Raw genomic sequence first — 20,721 nt, 5'->3', positions numbered from 1 at the left:
AACCCAGGACTGAACCTACAATCCAGATGTGTGCCCTGGCCCGAATTGAACTGGCAACCTTTTGCTTTGTGGGATGACACCCAACCAACTGAGCCACACCAGTCAGGGCTTTTCTTGTTTTAATTGGAAGTCAAAAACTATTGGGTCTGGTGTCTGGTAGATTGGTTTGGGGAGACTGACTCTATTCAGGCTCACAAGAAGCCAATTGCTTTATGCAAACTTGGTAATTTGCATGAGGAATATGATGGCTATGTATGCCACATTGCTAGTACATTTTGTCTTTGGGAGAGACACATCACACTTGATTAGGTTATTATTATTATTTTAGATCAGCACTTTAAATACCTTACAATTTTATTTGTCAGTTATACCTTAATAAACTGAGGTAAAAAGAATCAGCTATAATTCTTAGGGGTGAGATAGACTGTGCAAGGAAGAAGTCCGCTAGGGTAGAGATCTGGACCTTGTTAGAGAAGGCATGGCCTTGGCTCCCTGAATGGCAGAGAAGTTGCTGTCATGGAACTTATTGGAAATTCACATTGTGGAATCAGCTAGAAATTCACCCTTTAGGGCACTGGGGAAAGTTGTTTATAGAGAGGAGCTTTGGGAAGCTACTGCCTTGTGGGTGCTGCTGACTGTTGTAAACCGCAGGAGTCTATCACTGGAGAAGCTGCCCATGCTTCCAGGGCCAGGTGCCAGAGAAACTGTGCACACTGCTGGAGCTTGCCTAGAGGGGCACCCTGGGACCAGACAGGAAAGGCCCTTTCTCCTGCAGTGTCTCTTCAGTGTCCTCTATTATAATGCTTAATATTGTGCCAGCTGGAAAAGGAAATCTATTTAAAGGCTCTGGTTCCATTTTTGCAGAGTAAGCAATGACGGGTAAGAGGGAATAAATTGGTAACTGGTACATATGAAGAATCATCTTATCTCCATGTTCAAAGCTTCCTTTTGTGTAGCACTTCCTAAGTCTAATTATAGAAAAGTATGGGGTGTAAGATCTTAGTGAACGAGGAGGGACAGAAAGAAATCAGAGAGGACAAGAAAGTAATTTGTGGTTAACTTTGCACTGAGACACTTATTTACATATAAACTTATAAAAGTCTATATGCATGTACCACTCCCTACCCTGGCCCCCACAATCAGTACAGTCCTTGTCCCCAACTCCTTTAGCCACACAATTAGCGATTTCCCCCCATAACCCATCCTCTGGAAGCCAACAGGGAGCCAGGTCTTTGAGCACTAGCTTACCTGTGACTCTGGGCTTGGTGCCATTTCCTCAACTAATAAACCCATACTTTCTTGGCTGAAAAAAAAAAAAAAGGTCTAGCTCTGACTGGTGTGTAGCTCAGTGGGCTGAGTGCCTTTCCCAAACAGAAAGGTCTCTGGCTCCATTCCTAGTCAGAGCACATACCTGGGTTTCGGGTTCAGTCCCCAAGTCGGGGTGTGTGTGAGAGGCAACTGACTGATGTTCCTCTCCCTCTCTTTCTCCTTCCCTTCCCCTCTTAAAAAAATAAATAAAACCTCAACAAAAAGTCGATATGCGTTCCAAATCGACAGTTTTCTATAACATTAAACCTGAAGCAAGACTGTTAAATTATGTTTAACTTACCAACTATTTATATATACATTTTGAAGCATGCTGATATTTAAAATATGTAGTATTGCCTTATTGATCCCTGCAGTTTCAAACTTTCAAAGATTCTGGAGGGTATGTTGTTTATTGATCATTTTCCTGCAACTAAAGCAGTATGTGTCTCTGAGCAAGCCACTTTGACATTTCACATTTCCCTGTTTTTTTTTTTTTTAACATGGGGTTGTTACTGCTGTGTAGTTCCATGAAGTTTTAGAAATTTGTGATTGTGATGATCTTGAAATAAATATATGTATATATAATTTTAGAAGAGTTACCACATTTCTGTCGGGCTGGGTATTTATTGCACGTGAATCTTTTGAACAAGGGTAGTATTGTCAGAGTAATACTCTCTTACTCTTCATTTAGATTTAATAGCAGCATCAGTTATTTGGCATAAGACAGCATTAAATTAGGAAGTTTTTATTTTTATGAGAACCATTGAAAATGTGAACGGTGAAAGTAGTTGAAATATGTTGAGCTGAAGAACTAAAGGCTGCTTGTTGTGTATGCTGTGATTGGTGCATTGGGCTGAACCGAAGGTCACATTTGTAAGAAAAACCAGGACTGGTTTATGAAAAGCTAAGAAGCATTTGAATAATGTTGTGGAAGGGAGAAGCACAAGAGATAAGACAAAAATTAAGAAAGGAAAATATAGAGAGGAGAGGGTGGCTTTCTCAGAGAGGCTGCCAGCTACTGCCACAGGGTCAGGCTTCGGAGGCCAGGACGATCATGAGTCTAGCAAGAAGTGAGACTGGACCAAGAAGGAGGTAGGGAGGCAGGGTTCCCAAGGTGACCACTCTGTGCTCCGAAGGTGAAGATGGGGAAAGGAGGGCTGAGATTCCTATCAGAGGTAATTTTCTTTTTCAAAAAGATATTATTTGTTTATTTTTAGAGAGAGGGGAAGGGAGGGAGGAAGAGAGAGAGAAACATCGATCTGTTGCCTGTTGCACTTCCCTAACCTGGGACCTGGCCCACAATCCAGGCATGTGCCCTGATCAGGAATCGAACCAGTGACATTTCCGTTTGACGGATGTTGCCTGACCCACTGGGGCCACTCCAGTCAGGGCAGAGGCAGTTTTATATATTTATATTTGTTAGGGTTCTTTCAGTTGTTTGTGACAGACTTAAACTTAAACTAGCTTGGGTAAAAAAGACATTGATTGGCCCAAGAAACTGAAAAGTCCAGAGTATAGATCAAGCACAGTGTAGTCTGTACTGGTAATCTCAAATCTCAGCGTCACTAGGCATCTGCCTCTGGCTCTCTTAGATGTGATGTCCTCTGGTGCTGCTTCATAGGAAGGCAGGTTCCTCATAAAAGGTGGCGGTAACGGGCCACCAACACCTTCAGCCATACATTCTACTAGTTAGTTAAGCAATCTTAGTGTCTAGCAAGAGTTTTGAAATTGAGTCCTTTTGTCCTGTTCTGGCCTGTGGGCCTTTGCCTCAGACATAGAAGAGGGTAGAGTGTTTTGATTAGTTACTCCTGGGTCATTTGCTTGCATTTGGTGTCCAGGGGGAAGCATCAACTCACCAAATCACATGGACTGAAAGCTGGAGAGAGGTTAGTCCTCAAAGGAGAATAGGGGTGCAGTTACCAGAGGAAGGGGGAAGGAGGGGTGGGGAGCCCGGACAGCAGGTGTCCACTGCTGTCTCTCTCACTCTCCTGTGCACTTCCCTTTGTTGAAGGTTTGTCGTGACAAGGGCTTTCCACTGCTATGTGGAGAAAGCATTGTATGTTTCTTAAAAACAAACAAACAGACAATCAAACAGTCCCTTATTTAAGCATTACGATTATTATTTTCCACTGTCTAAACTTTACTCATTTTTAAGACCTAGCTCAGATTTCAACTCATATATGGGTGAGAGATACTCTCCTACTTCTGAATTCTTAGAGCTTTTATTGTCTGTGCTGTGCAATTGGCAGTCTTGTGTTATGGTTGTTACTACTATTTAAAATCTGGTGGGAAAACCATTTAAAAAATATTAATAAAGTAAATTATGATTTTTGAAACAAGTTAAAAATGTTCAGCTGTCATAAATATAGATTAGGCCACCCACCAATGTTCTTTTTTGTAATTAAGTATAATACTATCATGGGGAGTATTAGAACAGTTTTGTCAGATGCTGACAAATTTTGCTCAAAACTTACCTTATAAATAATTATTCAAATATGGAGTAGGTTAGTGACCGTGAATGACATTTTACCATGGGAAATGTGTTAGTATCAAATTCATAACTACAAGTTTGTATAAAGACATAACTTTTTTAAATTTTTAATTTTTAAAGTAATGTTTTAAAACAATTACTGATTTTAGAGAGAGAGAGGAGGTGAGAGAGAGAAACATCGATTTGTTGTTCCATTTATTTATGCATCCATTAGTTGATTCTTTTCTTTGTTTAAAGAATTTATTTATTTATTTTTAGAGAACGGGGAAAGGAAGGAAAAAGAGGGAGAGAAATAGCAATGTGTGGTTACCTATTGCATGTCCCCTACTGGGCACCTGGCCTGCAACCCAGGCATGTGCCCTGACTGGGAATCATACTGGTGACCTTTTCCTTCACAGGTCCATGCTCAATCCACTGAGCTACACTGGCCAGGGCCATTGGTTGATTCTTGTCTGTTCACTGACTGGGGATTGGACCTACAACTTTGGCATATGTGACGATGTTCTAACTGAGCTATCTGGCCAGGGACTTTAAAAATATTTTTTTAATTGATTTTTGAGAGAAAGAGAGGAGAGGGTGGAGGGTGGAGAAAGAGAGACAGACAGACAGACGTGGATTTATAGTCCTACATTTTTATGCATTCACAGATTGCTTCTTGTGTGTGCCCTCACTGGGGATCAAACCCGCAACCTTGGCGTATTGAGACGATCCTTTAACTGAGCTACTGGGCCAGGGTAGCCATAGCTTTTAAGATGTTAAGATGAAGCCATAATAAATAACAGTATCATTTACTAAGTTTAGTATAGGTAATTTGTCAAGTTGAGCTATTGCCTAAAAGCTAAACACCAATTTTTGTTACTGCAAGAATGAAACAGAACCACAGAAAAAGAAAAATTCAAACTCCCGTCAGCTGAGTTTAGTTTAGTTATGCCATAGTGTTAACCCTTGAGCTTTTTTTTTTTTTTAAGATTTTATTTATTTTATTCTTAGAGGGGAAGGGAGGGAGAAGACTGAGAAAAACATCAATGTGTGGTTGTCTCTTGAGTGCCCCCTACTGGGGACCTGTCTCCCAGGGCTGCAGCCCAGGCATGTGTCCTGACTGGGAATCAAACCTGCAACCCTCTGGTTTATAGGCAGTGCTCAATCCACTGAGCCACACCAGCCAGGGCAACCCTTGAGCTTTTGAAGAGTTATTACATAATTAAAATATTCTTTATATTCACAAGTATGAAAATTAGGTGTTTTCCTTAAAGGCATATAGGTCAGTTTCAAATAAAGCTAATTAAGTTTAGAACCTTATTTTTTTTGCTTACTGACCAGAGTGTATTACATAGCACAAAAACTAATTTGGCATTCAGTAAGATTACAAAATACGACAATGATCTTAGCCAATCTATAACAGATAAATTTCTTCCAGTTCAACAGAAAGTGTTGTCCAACATAACCTATAAAGCTACATCCACTTCAAAAAGATTCCTGATTATATGAATGGAGTTTTTTGTGCTTTTCATTTTTCACCATAGAAAATTAAAATTATTTGGTTCATCTTCGTCCAAGTTTCTGAAATGTGTTGTAATAAAAAAGTAAAACAATATTTTACATACTTTAGAATACTATGTTATCTGATTAGAGATCAGATAAAGGTGTCTCAACCAGGTTCTATCAATATCGATAAAAAAAGAAAAATTCTCCCTGGCTGGCGTAGCTCAGTGGATTGGGCGTGGGCTGCGAACCACAGTGTCGCAGGTTCGATTCCCAGTCAGGCCACATACCTGGTTTGCAGGCCACGGCTCCCAACAACTGCACATTGATGTTTCTCTCTCTCTCTCTCTCTCTCTCTCCCTCCCTCCCCTCTCTAAAAATAAGTAAATAAAATCTTTAAAAAATATTTAAAAAAAAAGAAAAAATCATGAATGAAATATAGACATCATGTAGTTCTTAATATTAAATTTGTAGTTGCATGTCACTATAATGATAACTAAATTTGCCTCCGTGCTTCAGTTATACCTTTGGGGAGGAGAGAACCTCATTATTTAGAAACTAACTATAGAGTGACTTTGGGATTATATATATATAATGAAAAGTTCTTCACTTGTTTTATTTTCATACTGAACACAATTACAACAGTAAAGCCAAGTATGTAGCGACAGTGAAACTAAAGAAAAACTCACCAAATAATAGGAACTAAGAAATAGGGGAAGATCAGAAGCCAAGAAAGTGTATAGCAATGTATTTAGTAACATTTTACTCAACATTATCATTATATACTTTTTACTATCTAAAAAAAATCTTTTATACTTTAGTCAGAGATAACTACATGCACTGTATAAGAAGCCCTTGGAAGTGTGGCTAACTTTTGTATACCTAAGTCTGTTTATCGTTTTAAAGGCTTCTGAATTGTAGAATCTCCCAATCTCTGTTGTTTGCAATAATAGTTATTTCATTCAAGTAACAAGGTGTACCTTGATTTTTCCTCTTGGTAAGGTCATTCTGTGGCAGCTATCCTTGTGACTGAGCTCTCCTCAGTTAGATGGTGTTCAGTCTGCTTTAATTGTTAGAATGACCTTAAGCAAGAGATCAGTTTTTTTTATCTGTGCTTTTCATTAAATAAACATGGCTTTTAAATATTAAAAATCTGTCCACCAACGTGAAACATGCACTTATGTCGTTGTGTTAACAATTTTCACTGAAAATTTGAATCTGGGGTATGTGTGTTAAAATTGTACAGAGGCTAAAGTCTAAATTTTATTCAAGCATAAACATTTTAACTGACAATAGAGTCTTTTTAGGTGTTCAGAAATAAAAGTGTTGAAACAAATTGGAATATTTAAATTTTTAAAAACTGAATTTCAAAATTATTATATAATTTATGTAGCATAAATCTTATATGTTAGAATTTATCTTTTCAACATTACATCATCTCAGCAGTTGGTGTCATTCAGGGTGCTGGGTGGGAAAGTGTGCGTGTTGTGTTTACCAGGGTGGCGGTTGCTTCAGATTTACTACAGGGAAAAAAGTCTCATAGTCACTTTCAGTTTCGGAGGAGTTTGACAAATGGCCAAAGATCTCTTTCAAATACTGATGCTTAGGAGGCTAATATATGCAAATGCAATGAAACAAAATTGTTTGCAACCTAATTTTCAAAGTCATCTTCTTGGGCCTCCAAATGCTAGTTGTACCCAGAATTGGCCATTTATATTTTTGAAAATAGAGGTAGTGGAACAAAATAAATAGAATCTTGTAGTGCTTAGTGGGTTTTTACCTTTGGAGGCCAGAGACTTACTTTGGTCTCTTGTGCCTATATCTTACAATTTCTTAAAATTGCAAAGCATTCAGTCGATCATGGTTAGTTTGATTTTAATGGCACATGAGTGACTGATTTCTTGTTTGGCTACCACGTGTCTCAGAAAAGCAGTTAACCTTCTTATGCTAGTTGATGAAGATACTTGTAATTAGGTCGATAGAATATTGACTAAGGTATAAACTCTCTTAAGAATTTTCAATTTGTAAACTTGTGTAGATATGAACCAGTCATGTGCCAGAGCAGAAGCATTTATTGTCTCTTGGATAGTGCCACTCTGAACTTTGGAACAGGTGGATGTAGTAACAGTCTTTTGAAACCTAATCAGATCATATACTTTGAGTTTTAATTGCCTGAGGCTCATGACATTTAAAGTCTGTTGAAAAGAGTTTTCTGAAGCTTTGATTACTTTTTTTGAGGCATTAATAGCTGTTGTTTTAACTCTCACCCGAGGATATGTTTATTGATTTTAGAGAGAGAGGAAGGGAGAGAGAGAAACATCGATGTGAGAGAGAAAAGTCAATTGGTTGCTTCCTGTATGTGCCCTGACTGGGGATCGAACCTGCAACTTAGATATATACCCTGACTGGAACTGAACCCGAAACTTTTTGGTGCGCAGGATGATGCCCCAACCAACTGAGCCACTTGGCCAGGGCAAGGGGTCAATAGCTTGTACACGTAGATAACAAGACCCTGTATTGTCAGCAAAGCATCTTACAGAACTTTCTCCAAAGAAATGGGATATTTGGTGTTACTTTTCTTTTTTTAAAGAAAATTACTTTATTCTAATTGATTCACAGACAGTAACATCACAAAAGCAGGTTTAAGGAGGCCACACAAACATTTGCCCAGCCCCAAACTCAATGCCACCTCAGTGAACTGCTGTATAGTAAGAACACTCTTTTCTATTGCAGTTCTGAGGCAAGGAAGTTATTAATGGTAGGATGGGTTTAACTGGTAGTTTTATACTTTCACTATCAATTATATCTTTATAATAAATTAACTTGGTCACGAGAGATGATTTTCCATTTCTTCTATATGAACTTCTCAATTAGGCTAACCCATTTGCATACCTGCACTGTTTTAGTACCTCACTGAAACCCTGACAAAGCTTAAGGTCACTCTGGTTCTGTGCACAGTCCAAAAACTGTTTCATCTCACAGTGGCATGGGCCAAACTGTTGCTGCTGCTGCTGGGATGTCGGCTGAGTTCCCTGAGGCTCCTGGTAAGTGATGTCAGGCCTTGAGGGCTCAGCATTACTTCCTCCGCTGGAGCCCCCAGTGATGGCTTGACCTAGAGTGTGGCTGACAGCAGAGCCCACAGCCACACCAGCTGCAGTGGTTGCCACCCGGGCCATGCGACCTGGCTGCTGGGGGGCAGCAGCAAGTGAGCCCACAGCAGATGGTAGAGCTGGCATTGGTGGCTGAGCTGCTGGTGCTGGCCTGGGCACAGCTCTTACCTGAGGTGCCTGGCTGGCCGGAGGGGCCATGTGAGAGGTGTGACTTCATCTTCCACATGGCATCGTAACTGTGCTGTGGCTCTGTATCTACAAGTGCCTGGTGTTATTTTTCTAATATAAGTAAACTACCTATTGCACACCACCTGTGAGCAGCAACAGAATTGTAGTCACCCCTTGGTATCTTAGAGGGATTGGTTCCTAGACTCCCCATCCTCACACCAAAATCCATGGATGTGCAAATCCCATATGTGAAATGGTGTAGTATTTGGACTTGGCTGGTGTGGCTCAGTGGATTGAGGACTGGCTTGAAAACCAAAGGGTTGCCAGTTCGATTCCCCGTCTAGGGCACATGCCTGGGTTGCCAGCCAGATCCCCAGTAGGGGCTGTGTGAGGGACAACCACACATTGACATTTCTCTCCCTCTCTTTTTTCTTCCCTTCTCCTCCCTAAAAATAAATAAATAAAATCTTAAAAAAAAGAATCTTTAAAAAAATGGTGTAGCATTTGAATATAATCCATTCAATCCTCCTGTGTACTTTAAATCATGTCTAGAGTATTTTTAATACCTAATGTAATGTAAATAGTTGTTATGCTGTATTGTTTGGAAATAATAACAAGAACGGAAGTCTGTACATGTTCAGTACAGATGCAACCACCAGTAGGCCTAACTATTGATGTATAGTATATGTCAGCCACAATGTAACGTTTTTTTTAATGTTTTTTGTTCCTGGAACAAGCAGATATGGAGGGGTGACTGTAATACCAATTCTTATGACACCCAAAAGAATAAAAATTGATGAGTAAATATATATCAATAAATTAGTGTTATTGTTACTCTGAGGAAGAATAATTAGCCTTTTGGACTGAGAATATTACATGTTATTCCATAGAGCAAAAATCTCAAATCAGGTTTCCAAAAATGTTTAGGTTAAGAGATAAGCAATCAAGAATTCTTACATTCTTCCTGAAAGTGGCCACAGGTGATCTCTGAAAATGGTTTGCTATTCACTTGACCCAGAAAACTCCACAAATTTACGCAAATCAAGAGGTTCAGATCTTCGTGTTCACTTTAAGAATAATCACGAAATTGCCCAGACCATCAAGGGTATGCATACTTGAAAAGCCACCAAGTATCTGAAGGACGTCAGAAGCAACATGTGCCATTCCATCGTTACACTGGTGGAGCTGGTAGGTGTGCTCAGGCCAAACAGTGGGGCTAGACACAGGGTGAGTGACCCAAAAAGAATGCTGAATTTTTGCTGCACGTGCTAAAAAATGCAGAGAGTAATGCTGAACTTAAGAGTTTAGATGTAGATTCTCTGGTCATTGAGCACATCTGGGTGAGCAAAGCTCCTAAGATGTGGCACAGAACTTACCAAGCTCATGGGCAGGTTGACCCACACATGAGCTGTCTCGGCCACATTGAGATATCCTACTGAAAAAGAGCAGACCGTTCCTAAACCAGAAGAGGAGGCTGCACAGAGGAAAAAGATACTCCAGAAGAAACTGAAGAAACAAAAGCTTATGGTCTGGGAGTAAATTCAGCATAAAATAAATGTTAATAAAAGTAAAAGCAGAGTGTTGGTTGTCTTTAGTATATATTTCAAGTGATGATACAAGTTTTCTTCTGATTAAGATAAAAACAGATTACTGCCCTGGCTGGCGTAGCTCAGTGGATTGAGCTTGGACTTCGAACCAAAGTGTCGCAGGTTCATTTCCCAGTCAGGGCATGTGCCTGGGTTGCAGGCCACAGCCCTCAGCAACTGCACATTGATGTATCTCTCTCTCTTTCTCCCTCCCTTCCTTCTCTAAAAATAAATAAATAAAATCTTAAAAAAAAAGAAATATCTTTTGAAAACCCTAAGCTGGTATGCATCCAATTCTGTCACTCTGTCAATCTTTTTACTTATTTATTTTTAGAGAGGGAATGGAAGGAGATAGAGAGAGAGAGAAACATCAATGTGCGGTTGCTGGGGGTTCTGGCCTGCAACCCAGCAATGTACCCTGGCTGGGAATCGAACCTGGGACACTTTGGTTCCCAGCCTGCGCTCAATCCACTGAGCTACGCCAGCCAGGGCAAGTAAAATCTTTAAAAAACAGATTACTGTATTTTGTTGTGTATGATACACGCTTTTTTGCCCAAATTTTTGAGGGAAAAATAAGGATGTGCATTATACATGGGTAGCACTAATTCCGTATCTGTATGTTTTTGTTTTTTCCCCTGCCCTTTTAATTCTTTTTAAAAAATATTTTATTTATTTATGTTTAGAGAGAGGGGAAGGGAGGGAGAAAGAGAGGGAGAGAAACATTAGTGTGTGCTTACCTCTTGCATGCCCCCAACTGGGGACCTGGCTTGCAACCCAGGCATGGCCTTGACTGGGAATCTAACCAGTGACCCTTTGGTTTGTAGGCTGGCACTCAATTCACTGAGCCATACCAGCCAGGGCTAATGTTTTTAATTCCTTTACTTATGCATTAAAAATGTAACTCTAGAAAGCAATGACGATATCTGTGTGCAAAAAAATACCCTGGAATGTGATAATCAGTTTTGTTTCTAAATATAAGTAAGTAAAAAGTTGAATTAAAAAATGAAAATGAAATTTTTTTCATGAAAGTTTGGGCCAAAAAATGTGAGCACGCATTATACATGGGAGCACATTGTACATGGAAAAACATGGTATTCTGTTTGCCCTCTGTTATTAATTTTGGTTTATAAACATGCTGTCTTGAAAAATAATTCTTTCATCTTTAAGTAGTTTACCAATTTAATTCAAATTAAGTTACTCTAGTACTTTGAATTTATTGAGTAATTCAAGTTGAGACCAAATATAATGGCCAAATATATTTTTGCAGACTTTTGGAATCTACATTAAAGATAGGAGGTTCATAATACCAAACCTTGGACAGCTACTCGTAAAGGCAGACCTTAGGGTGTAAATGTTTCAGAATTTTTGTCTAAGAAATTGGATATTGTTCCCTGATATCTTACAGTATTTACTTATCAACTTTGTACCGTTTTTGTTACAAAAAAACCAAAACAAAACCTTGCTAGTGTAGGCGTATGGGGTCTGTTTTATCTTTTCTTCTTATGCACAACTTTTATGATACCAGTTTAAATTTGATATGTAGAAAAGGAAAGAATAATAGCCTCTTGCTTGATATTTGTGTGCGTTCCTGTCTCACAAAGGGACACATGGAAAGCCATGTTTCAGAGCCATGCTTCGGAGGGTGGGAAAGCAGTAGGAGAGTGCGTACTTCTCTCAGGGTGGTAAATTAGGTTTAGACAAATTTAAATATAGCTTGTATTTTGATAGATGTTGCCAAGGTTGTGGTTCTTGGAGAACAAATCAAGTTAAGCAATTCACTAGGGAGGAAACATTTAGTTTTGTGGGTATGAAGTTTTAGTAGGAGTCAGCCAAAAGATACATTGGCAGGTACAGGTTTTTTTCCTTTGGATTTTGCAGATTGATGGCTTCAACATGTCTCAAAGGCACATGCATTTCATTTTTCTGTAATTGATTTTTTAGCTGTGGGTTCTGTTTCTAGTTCTTTCACTAGGCATATCACCTTTCATGTAGGGTTCCATCTAGTGGTAAAAGTAATCATTGCAGACTATAAATAGGTTATAAAAATTATCCTTTTTGAGGGGTAGGTCTTGCCTTTATCACTCTTTGGGATAGTTGTCTAGTATATGCATTTAAATACTGAAGCCATTTGCTATCTCTGTGCCTACATACCTAATCTAATTTTCCTGGTTCTGGCTATCGAAAACTTTTATGATGAGGAAATTAACTTTTAGTATATATTTTGATTTTCTATGATATGTACATCAAGTTATACCAAAGTTTAGGTCGAAACTACTTGGTTCCTTAAAATGATTTGTCATGAAAGATGTTGATTATACATATGAATATATAGAATAATATATATGCACTTTTCCTGCACTCAGCTTCAACGGATCTTAACATTTGCCATATTTACTTCAAATGAACCCCTCCCTTTCCCCCATAGCTCAGGGATTATCACAAGAACATTTCTAGCAGCCTAGAAACTCCTCTCATATTCTCAGGCCTCCTCTTAAGCACTAATCCCCAGAGGTAACCATCATCCTAAAATTTATGATAAATAAATCTTTGCTTCTCTTTACAATTTTACCACTTAAGCAAGTATCTCTAAACACTATAGTTTTGTCTGTTTTTAAAATTTGATATAAATGGCATTATATAGTAAATGGTTTCTGTGTATGTGTGACTTCTTTTGCTTATCACTATGAGATTCATCCATGATGGTACATATAACTAGAATTTGTCCATTTTTTAAAAATATTTTATTTATTTATTTTTTAGAGAGGGAAGGGAGGGAGATAGAGAGAGAAACATCAATGTGCGGTGCTGGGGGTTATGGCCTGCAACCCAGCAATGTACCCTGGCTGGGAATCGAACCTGGGACACTTTGGTTCCCAGCCCGCGCTCAATCCACTGAGCTACGCCAGCCAGGGCGAATTTGTCCATTTTCATTGCTGTTAGGTATGCCATTGTATATACCACAATTTTTATTTTTATTTATTTTTAAAAGATTTTATTTATTTTTGGAGAGGGGAAGGGAGGGAGAAAGAGAGAAAAACATCAAAGTGTGAGAGAAAGTTTGCTTCTTGGACACCCCCAACTGGGGGCCTGGTTCACAACCACAACCAGGCATGTGCCCTGATGGAACCCAACCCGTGACCTTTTGGTTCGCAGGCCAGCACTCAATCCACTGAGCCACACCAGCCAGGCCAGTCTGTCATTGTTTTTTGATTTGTATTTCCCTGATGACTAATGATATTGAGTAATTTTTTCCATGAACATACTGGCCATTTGGCTATTCTTTTTATGAGATTTTGTTGAAATCTCGTGCCAGCTTTTCAGTTGGGTCATTGTTTTTTTCTTATTCATTAGTAGGGATACTTAATATAATCAAGATTTGAGCCCCCCTCTTTCTTGGCTATGTATATTGCAGTTATACTTTCCCATTCTCTGTGGCTTTTTCACTTTCTTAATGGTGTCTTTGATGACTATAAGTTCTTATTTTAATGAATTGGAATGTATTAATGTTTTTCTTTATGATTACTATTTAAAAAATTATTTACCCGCCTTAAGTTTAAGAATATATTTGTATATTACCTTCTAGTAGGTTTATCGTTTTGCTACGTACCTTTAGACCTACAGTTCACTTGGAATTGATCTTTGTGGACAGTGTGAGGTAGGTGTCAGTTGTCACTTTTCTTCCTTCCATCTGGTCATCCATTTCCCACTGATTGGCAGTGCCACTTTTATCCTGAATCCAGCAAAGAAAATAGAAAAAAAGGAAGTAAAACAGAAATTAATGAAATAAACAACAAACATAATAGAGGGATTCAACAAGACCTTGACAAAGCTAATAAAATTGATAAACCTTTAATCAGATTAATACATTAAAAAAGAGAAACCATAGATTACCAATAGCAGGAGCAAAGAGGAGGACATCCCTGTGGAACCCAGACACATTAAAAAGTTCCCGTGAGGGTGTTACAGACAAGCTTATGTCGATAAAGTCTGAAAATTTATGTGAAATAGACATTTTCCTAGAAATACACAACTTACCAAAATTAATACAAGAAATAGAAAATTTGAATAGCCAATACACATAATCGATTGAATATATAATTGAAAAGCTTTTCACAAAGAAAAATCTAGGTCTGCATGGTTTCATTAGCCAATTTGATCAAACATTTAAATAAAAACAACAATGATAAAAAACATTAATGATTTAGGAAAACATGTAATTACTAGAGTTGACAAACATAATATCTGAGAGGAAAAATTAACTGGATGAACTTAATAGCAAACTAGAGACTGAATAATAAAAGATTAATGAACTTGCCCTGGCTGGTGTGGCTCAGTGGACTGAGTGCTGGCCTGCTAACCAAAGGGTTGCCAGTTTGATTTCCAGTCAGAGTACATGCCTAGCCAAGTCCCCAGTAGGGGGCATGTGAGAGGCACCACACATTGATGTTTCTCCCTCTCTTTCTCCCTCCCTTCCCCTCTCTAAAAAGAAATAAAATCTAAAAAAAAAAAAAGATTAATGTACTTGTAGACATAGCAAAGGAAATGCACACTAAAATAGGGGAAAAAGCTGAAAAATAAACAGAACCTCAAGTTACCTGTGGAACAATTGGACTTCCTCAAAAAAGGAAGAAATGACAAATAAAAAGAAAAAAAGAATGGTCAAAATTTCTCCAAATTATTATCATTTTTTTAACTTTATTTTTATTGTTGACCCTATTATGGATATCTCCCCTTTGCCCACTTCTGCCCCACTGCGCCCCCTCCCCTCTGACAGCTGTTAGTCTGTTCCATGTGTCTAGGCCTCTGTTTCTGTTTTGTTCATCAGTTTATTTTGTTCATTAGATTCCACATGTAAGTGAGATCATATGGTATTTGGATAAAGCCAGTCTGAGAGTTGAGTGTATTTTTAAAATAAATTTTACGCATACTGATCAATTTTGGATGTTAATCCTTTTTAATGCAAGGCAAATTTTCTTTTCCAGTTTATGGCTGTCTTTTATTATTACTTTTAAAGTTTGAAATTTGCTTTTTATTTATTATGAATAGATATGTTCACATGAATCAAAAATCCAGAAAGTACAAAAGAGCATACATACAGTGAAAAGTGTCTCTCCCACTGCTTTCCTGCAGTTCCTTTCTCCAGAGGCATGCGACTTCACTTTTTAAGAACTTTGTTTAAAATGTCATTTGCTTATAGAAATTTTAAATTTTAATGTAGTTCAATGTATCAGTCTTTTATTTGTGGATTGTACTCTCTGTCTTGTTTAAGAAACCTTTCCTCTGCTTTATTAATTTATTCATCTATACTCATTTCTAAGTTTTTTAAAGATTGGCTTTTTGTATTTAGGTCTTCTTTCTGCCTGGAATTTATTTTTTTGTGTATGATGTGAGGTAGGGATCACTTTTCCTTCCATTTTATAAAACTACTTGTCCTTGTATTCCTGCATTATGTGATTGTTTCACCTAATACAACTTCCAGTGTGACGGGAGACTACTGTTGAATTTCATCTGTGTGTTGGCAGATACAATGAACTGGTCCAGTTTTTAATTTCTGTTTTGTTCCTTTTTGCAGATGAGTGCTTAGAGTCCTAATAAGTACCGCCTTTCAGGCCCCATAATGTGCCCTTGTGTCCTGTAACATGCCTGGAATTTGTGTAGGCTCTAATGGGGCAGGGAAAGGAGGGTTCCTTTGTCACAACAAACAAGGAGAAAGCTTTTTCCCTGTCTCTTCCATTTACCAATGCCTCACCCGAAGCTTTCAACTCTTGTGTAAGAAATTTATTTTTCTTGAACTTGAACAAACTTAGAGTTTGTTTTAAAATAAGATAAGGCAGAGTAGGTAGTTGTATTTGCTTAAATATAGTATTTTTTCTTTATTTCTTGAAATCTCTTAAATTCTTAGCCATGCTTTTGGATATTCTCTGCTTTATATTGTGGGATCCTGTGCTCTGTGGAAAGGGATTAGCAGGCTTCGTGATAAAGGGGATTATTTAAAAACATAACCCACTATGCCTGTCTTTTCCATCTCTCATCTTCCATTTTACTTCTTTTTTTAATAGTTTCTCTCTCTTACATGTTACCTTGCCAGATGCTCTACTCAGAAAAAGTGAGGAAGAAGGGGAAAAAACTAAGTTAAAGAAATTAAAGCGTGGCAATACAAGAGTGAATGATCGTGGGAAGGAAGGGGAGAAAAAGCAGAAGGGGAAAGGAAACTGAGATTGCTTGTTACTTGTGTGTTAGGACTCCCAAGGTATCTTTTTCTTGTGTCTTTTTGTGAATAGGTAGGGGCTGCCTTGAACTTACTCTTTTTTTTTACCTATTCTACTTACTTAGGAAGGGGTGAACTTGGGGGCAATGGTTAGATAGGAGTCTTTTAAGAAACAATCTTGGGACTTTGTTTTTCTCCTGGCTGTCTTCTAGCTCTGGTGTGTTTGATCCAGTTTAGTGCCATAGGGTCAACTGTGGTACAAGTTTTAGACTCTTAACTGAGTCTTGCTTGGGATGACAATAAAGAGCTGGAGGTTACATGTGAGTATGTGTTTATATTTTAGGGACATAATGGATGCTATTTATATATATTTATATGTTAGAACTATTTGGTCTGAAATCTGTTTTTCAGAATTAAAAGGAATGTGAAATCTGTAAAATGATAGTTTAAACGATGAATTGTAAGACTCTTCAGTGCTGACACATTTCATGTTTTTCTGACTCTCTCTGTGGAGTAGTAATTTTTCATTGACAGTGATTATATGCAATAGTTTTATGTTGACTTTTGTTTTTTGACTGAAATAAGCTGACATTGTGAACAGTTTAGGATAAAGTTGCTTTTGATTTTAATTGGCTTATATTATAATCATTGGCATCTTGACATTTATACAGGAAAAATAACTTGCCTTAGTGTGTAAAAAGGTTGAGGAGACAGGCATTTTAAATTTTCTTTCTTTAATGACTTTTTGGCTTGAGAACACATTAATAATTTTTAATTTTTATGTCAATTCTTATTGTGTGTTATCATTGTAGAGAAAAGAAGGCATATAGTAGCTATCAACTGAAGATTTGGGTTGTTGATTAAAATTATATAATCATTTTTCAAGGAAGTAGAGCTGAACTTTGAAGTTTACCTGTGCTTTTTTTTCATTATACCATTATTAAAAATTATCCATTCAGTGTTGGCAAAGTGTTATAGATTAGTTATGTTTATTATTTGGAGGAGTCATTTTCCCTGGAACAGTGCTTTGGTGCCTAGGTGTTGTGGAAGGCTTTTAAGTTGTGGTTGTTTTTATTGTGGGGATGTTCGTATGAGTCAGGTGAATTTTGACCTTGCTTGACAGATATGATTACTTGTCCTTTCGGGCTTGTGTTGTAACTACTCATCAGTTATATAATAGATTACTGTTTATATAATAAGAATTAGAGCAAGCCATTAGAGATAATTGGTAATGGGTGCAAATAGGCAGTGATGGGTCTGCTAAAAGAGATGGAATAACACAGTTCTTTTTTTAAAAAATATATTTTATTGATTATGCTATTACAGTTGTCCCATTTTTCCTTCTTCACTCCCTGCCACCCTGCACACCCTCTCCCACCCACGTTCCCCCGCTGTAGTTCATGTCCATGTGTCATAAGTTCTTTGGCTTCTATATTTCCTCTACTGTTCTTGCCCTCTCCCTGTATATTTTCTACCTACCATCTATGCTACTTATTCTTCGTGCCTTTTCCCCCTCTCTCCTCCTCCCACTCTCCTATTGCTAACCCTCCATGTGTTAGCAATGGGAATTTCTGTGGTTCTGTTCCTGTTCTAGTTGTTTGCTTAGTTTGTTTTTGTTTTAGGTGTGGTTGTTAATAATTGTGAGTTTGCTGTCATTTTAATACACATGTTTTTTATCTTCTTTTTTCTTAGATAAGACCCTTTAACATTTTATAAAATAAGGGCTTGGTGATGATGAACTGTTTTTAACTTGACCTTATCTGGGAAGCACTTTATCTGCCCTTCCATTCTAAATGAAAGCTTTGCTGGATAGAGCAATCTTGGATGTAGGTCCTTGCCTTTCATGACTTCAAATACTTCTTTCTAGCCCCTTCTTGCCTGAAAGGTCTCTTTTGAGAAATCAGCTGACAGTCTGATGGGAACTCCTTTGTAAGTTACTGTCTCCTTTTCTCTTGATGCTTCTAGGATTCTCTCCTTCATTTTTACCTTGGCTAATGTAATTATGATGTGCCTTTGTGTGTTCCTCGTTGGGTCCAACTTCTTTGGGCCTCTCTGAGCTTCCTGGACTTCCTGGAAGTCTATTTCCTTTGCCAGATTGGGGAAGTTCTCCTTTATTACTTGTTCAAATAACTTTTCCACTTGTTGCTCTTTCTCTTCTCCTTCTGGTACTCCTATAATTCAGATGTTGGAACATTTAAAGATGTCCTGGAGGTTCCTAAGCCTCTCCTCATTTTTTTGAATTCTCATTTCTTCGTTCTTTTCTGTTTGGTTGTTTCTTTCTTCCTTCTGGTCCATTCCATTGATGTGAGTCCCAGTTTCCTTCCCATCACTATTGGTTCCCTGTGCGTTTTCCTTCATTTTACTTAGTGTAGCCTTCAGGTTTTCATCTAATTTGCAACCAAATTCAACCAATTCTGTGAGCATCTTGATCGCTAGTGCTTTGAACTGTGCATCTGATAGGCTGGCTGTCTCTTTGTCGCTTAGTTGTATTTGCTGTGGAGCTTTGATCTGTTCTTCCGTTTGGGCCTTTTTTTTTTTTGGTCTTGTTGCACCTGTTGCATATGAGGGGCGGAGCCTTAGATGTTCACCAGGGCGGGGCAACCCAGTTGCTGGGTTGTGGCGCTGTGTGTGGGGGTGAGGCCCAAGAGGGAACAAGGGCGTTTGCTCCACTCTCTGTCGGACTTCAGTCCCTTCCGCCATTTCCCCAAAGCAAACTGGGCCTTTCTGGTGCTGATTCCTGTGTGGGTGGGCTTGTGCACGTTCTAGGACCCTGTGGGTCTCTCCAACCAACTCTCCTGTGAGGCTGGGGGTCTCTTCCTGTGCCTCAACTCCCACAGGTGTTTTCAATCAGTGCCCCGAGGCTCTATTTCCCCACGCTGGATCCCTGGGTTGTGTGCAGTGCCTTGCTTCACAATTGTTGCCTTGCTGGGTCTGCCGGTTGCCACCCCATGCCCGGGGTCTGCCAGCCATTCCCTGCATACCCAGGGTCCACCTGCTGTGGTCTTGTGTGCCCAGGATGCCTCACTCGCCTGGTCCCACCGCTCTTTGCGCCTCAACCCTTCTCCGTCTGGCTGACTGACTCCGCCCCTCCTACTGGTCTGGATGAATGTGTCTGTTTTAATTCTTGGATTGTCTGACTTCCATACACTTAAATTTTCTGTCTGTCCTGGTTGTCATTCTGTTTCTAAATTGTCGTCCCTATCTTGGTTGTGCAAGGAGGCCCAGTATGTCTACCTATGCCTCCATCTTGGCTGGAAGTTTGGAATAACACAGTTCTTATATGTAACATATTAAAAGTAAAAGGTACAGTAGTTAGGCATTAGGAAATGAAGAAGAGGGAGAGAATTATTTCTGAGAGTCAAAGGAGCTTTGCCAGGAGTACAACCCAAATAATGGAGGAGTGGAATACCAGCAAATATCAGGGGCCCACAAAACATATCTGCTGAGCGTTTTTATTCAGTGACAGGAGAGTGAAGTTAGAAGCAAAATACTACAGACTTTTTCAAGTGCCTTAGGGAGAAGAGTCTGTCTGAGAAAAAGTTGCACTTCGATGATGGGACAGAGGCATTCAGGATTGAAGGATTTTTAAATAAAACCTATTGCTGGCCCTGGGCAAGGCTGAATTAATATCTATATTTTACGTACTGTGCCTTACATTCTAGTGAAGGCTTTTTGGTTATGAGGAACCGAATTCAAGAGTGCCTGGCTTAATTAAAGGGAGTTGATTATAAAGAAATGTTTTCCTGTGTAGGGACCCAGGAACCCAAGAACCCTATGGGTAACTGTCTTTAAAATGTCTATGACACTATTTAAATTTAGTTTTAGCTCTTAAATAGTATTATGCTTACTGGCACATGGTTCCCATGGTGTTTGAAACTGGCCTGAACATGGTGCTGGCAGCAGCTGATCACTGCATGGGAAATACTGTCTAGTATTGGCTATATTCCCAAGAAGGCCTTAGGCAGATGATTACCCATTGCTGTGTTAGGGGAACAGCTGCAGGTCTGATGTTTTACAAGTAATAATTCAGGGTTTTGCTGTTTTAATGAGGAAATGTCTATGTGACGACTGATTCTAGTATGTTGTTAGATTTGGGAAGCTGTAGGGATCTGTGTCTTCCTACATTATATCCCTGAAATTAAGAGGCAAATTCAGGTCGTATAACAGAGGCTATCTATCTGGTGTCTTTTCTTTAAACTAAATTCCTGAGAATCTAGGTGGGTATAACTTAAACAGCAACCAGTCCAAATTGTCTTCTTTTGTGTAGTGAACAGATTAAGAATAAGGTTTTCCAAAAGGCCAATGTGTAGATTAACCCTCAGAAAGAGTGAATAATTATGTGGTTGAGAGGGCATGAGAAGGACATAA

General features: G+C 38.7%; 2 protein-coding genes and 1 pseudogene across 5 annotated transcripts in view; 2 read left to right on the top strand and 1 right to left on the bottom strand.

The window, feature by feature from the left end:
* The window catches only part of ARHGAP19 (Rho GTPase activating protein 19), a 67,656-nt gene that overhangs the window by 7,376 nt on the left and 39,559 nt on the right, over window positions 1-20,721 (top strand). Inside the window, exon 1 of one of the 4 annotated variants that reach the window (XM_036027096.1) lies at window positions 15,799-15,914. The exons of 2 other annotated variants lie outside the window; for them this stretch is intronic. In XM_036027096.1, coding sequence (XP_035882989.1) covers window positions 15,886-15,914 — 29 coding nt within the window. In that variant the 5' untranslated portion in view covers window positions 15,799-15,885. Of the gene's footprint in view, window positions 1-15,798; window positions 15,915-20,721 lie in introns of those variants that run through there. One more of the 4 variants, XM_028511691.2, reaches the window with a different exon arrangement.
* On the bottom strand, window positions 7,869-8,607 carry LOC114496367 (coiled-coil-helix-coiled-coil-helix domain-containing protein 2-like). Its single transcript, XM_036027097.1, has one exon. The coding sequence runs from the start codon at window positions 8,587-8,589 to the stop codon at window positions 8,152-8,154; it is 438 nt and encodes a 145-aa protein (XP_035882990.1). The 5' UTR covers window positions 8,590-8,607; the 3' UTR covers window positions 7,869-8,151.
* LOC114496366 lies at window positions 9,048-10,179 on the top strand (annotated as a pseudogene).

Source organism: Phyllostomus discolor, chromosome 5, assembly GCF_004126475.2.
Source record: "Phyllostomus discolor isolate MPI-MPIP mPhyDis1 chromosome 5, mPhyDis1.pri.v3, whole genome shotgun sequence".
Lineage (NCBI taxonomy): Eukaryota > Metazoa > Chordata > Mammalia > Chiroptera > Phyllostomidae > Phyllostomus > Phyllostomus discolor.
This window is presented reverse-complemented; position numbering and strand designations above follow the sequence as displayed.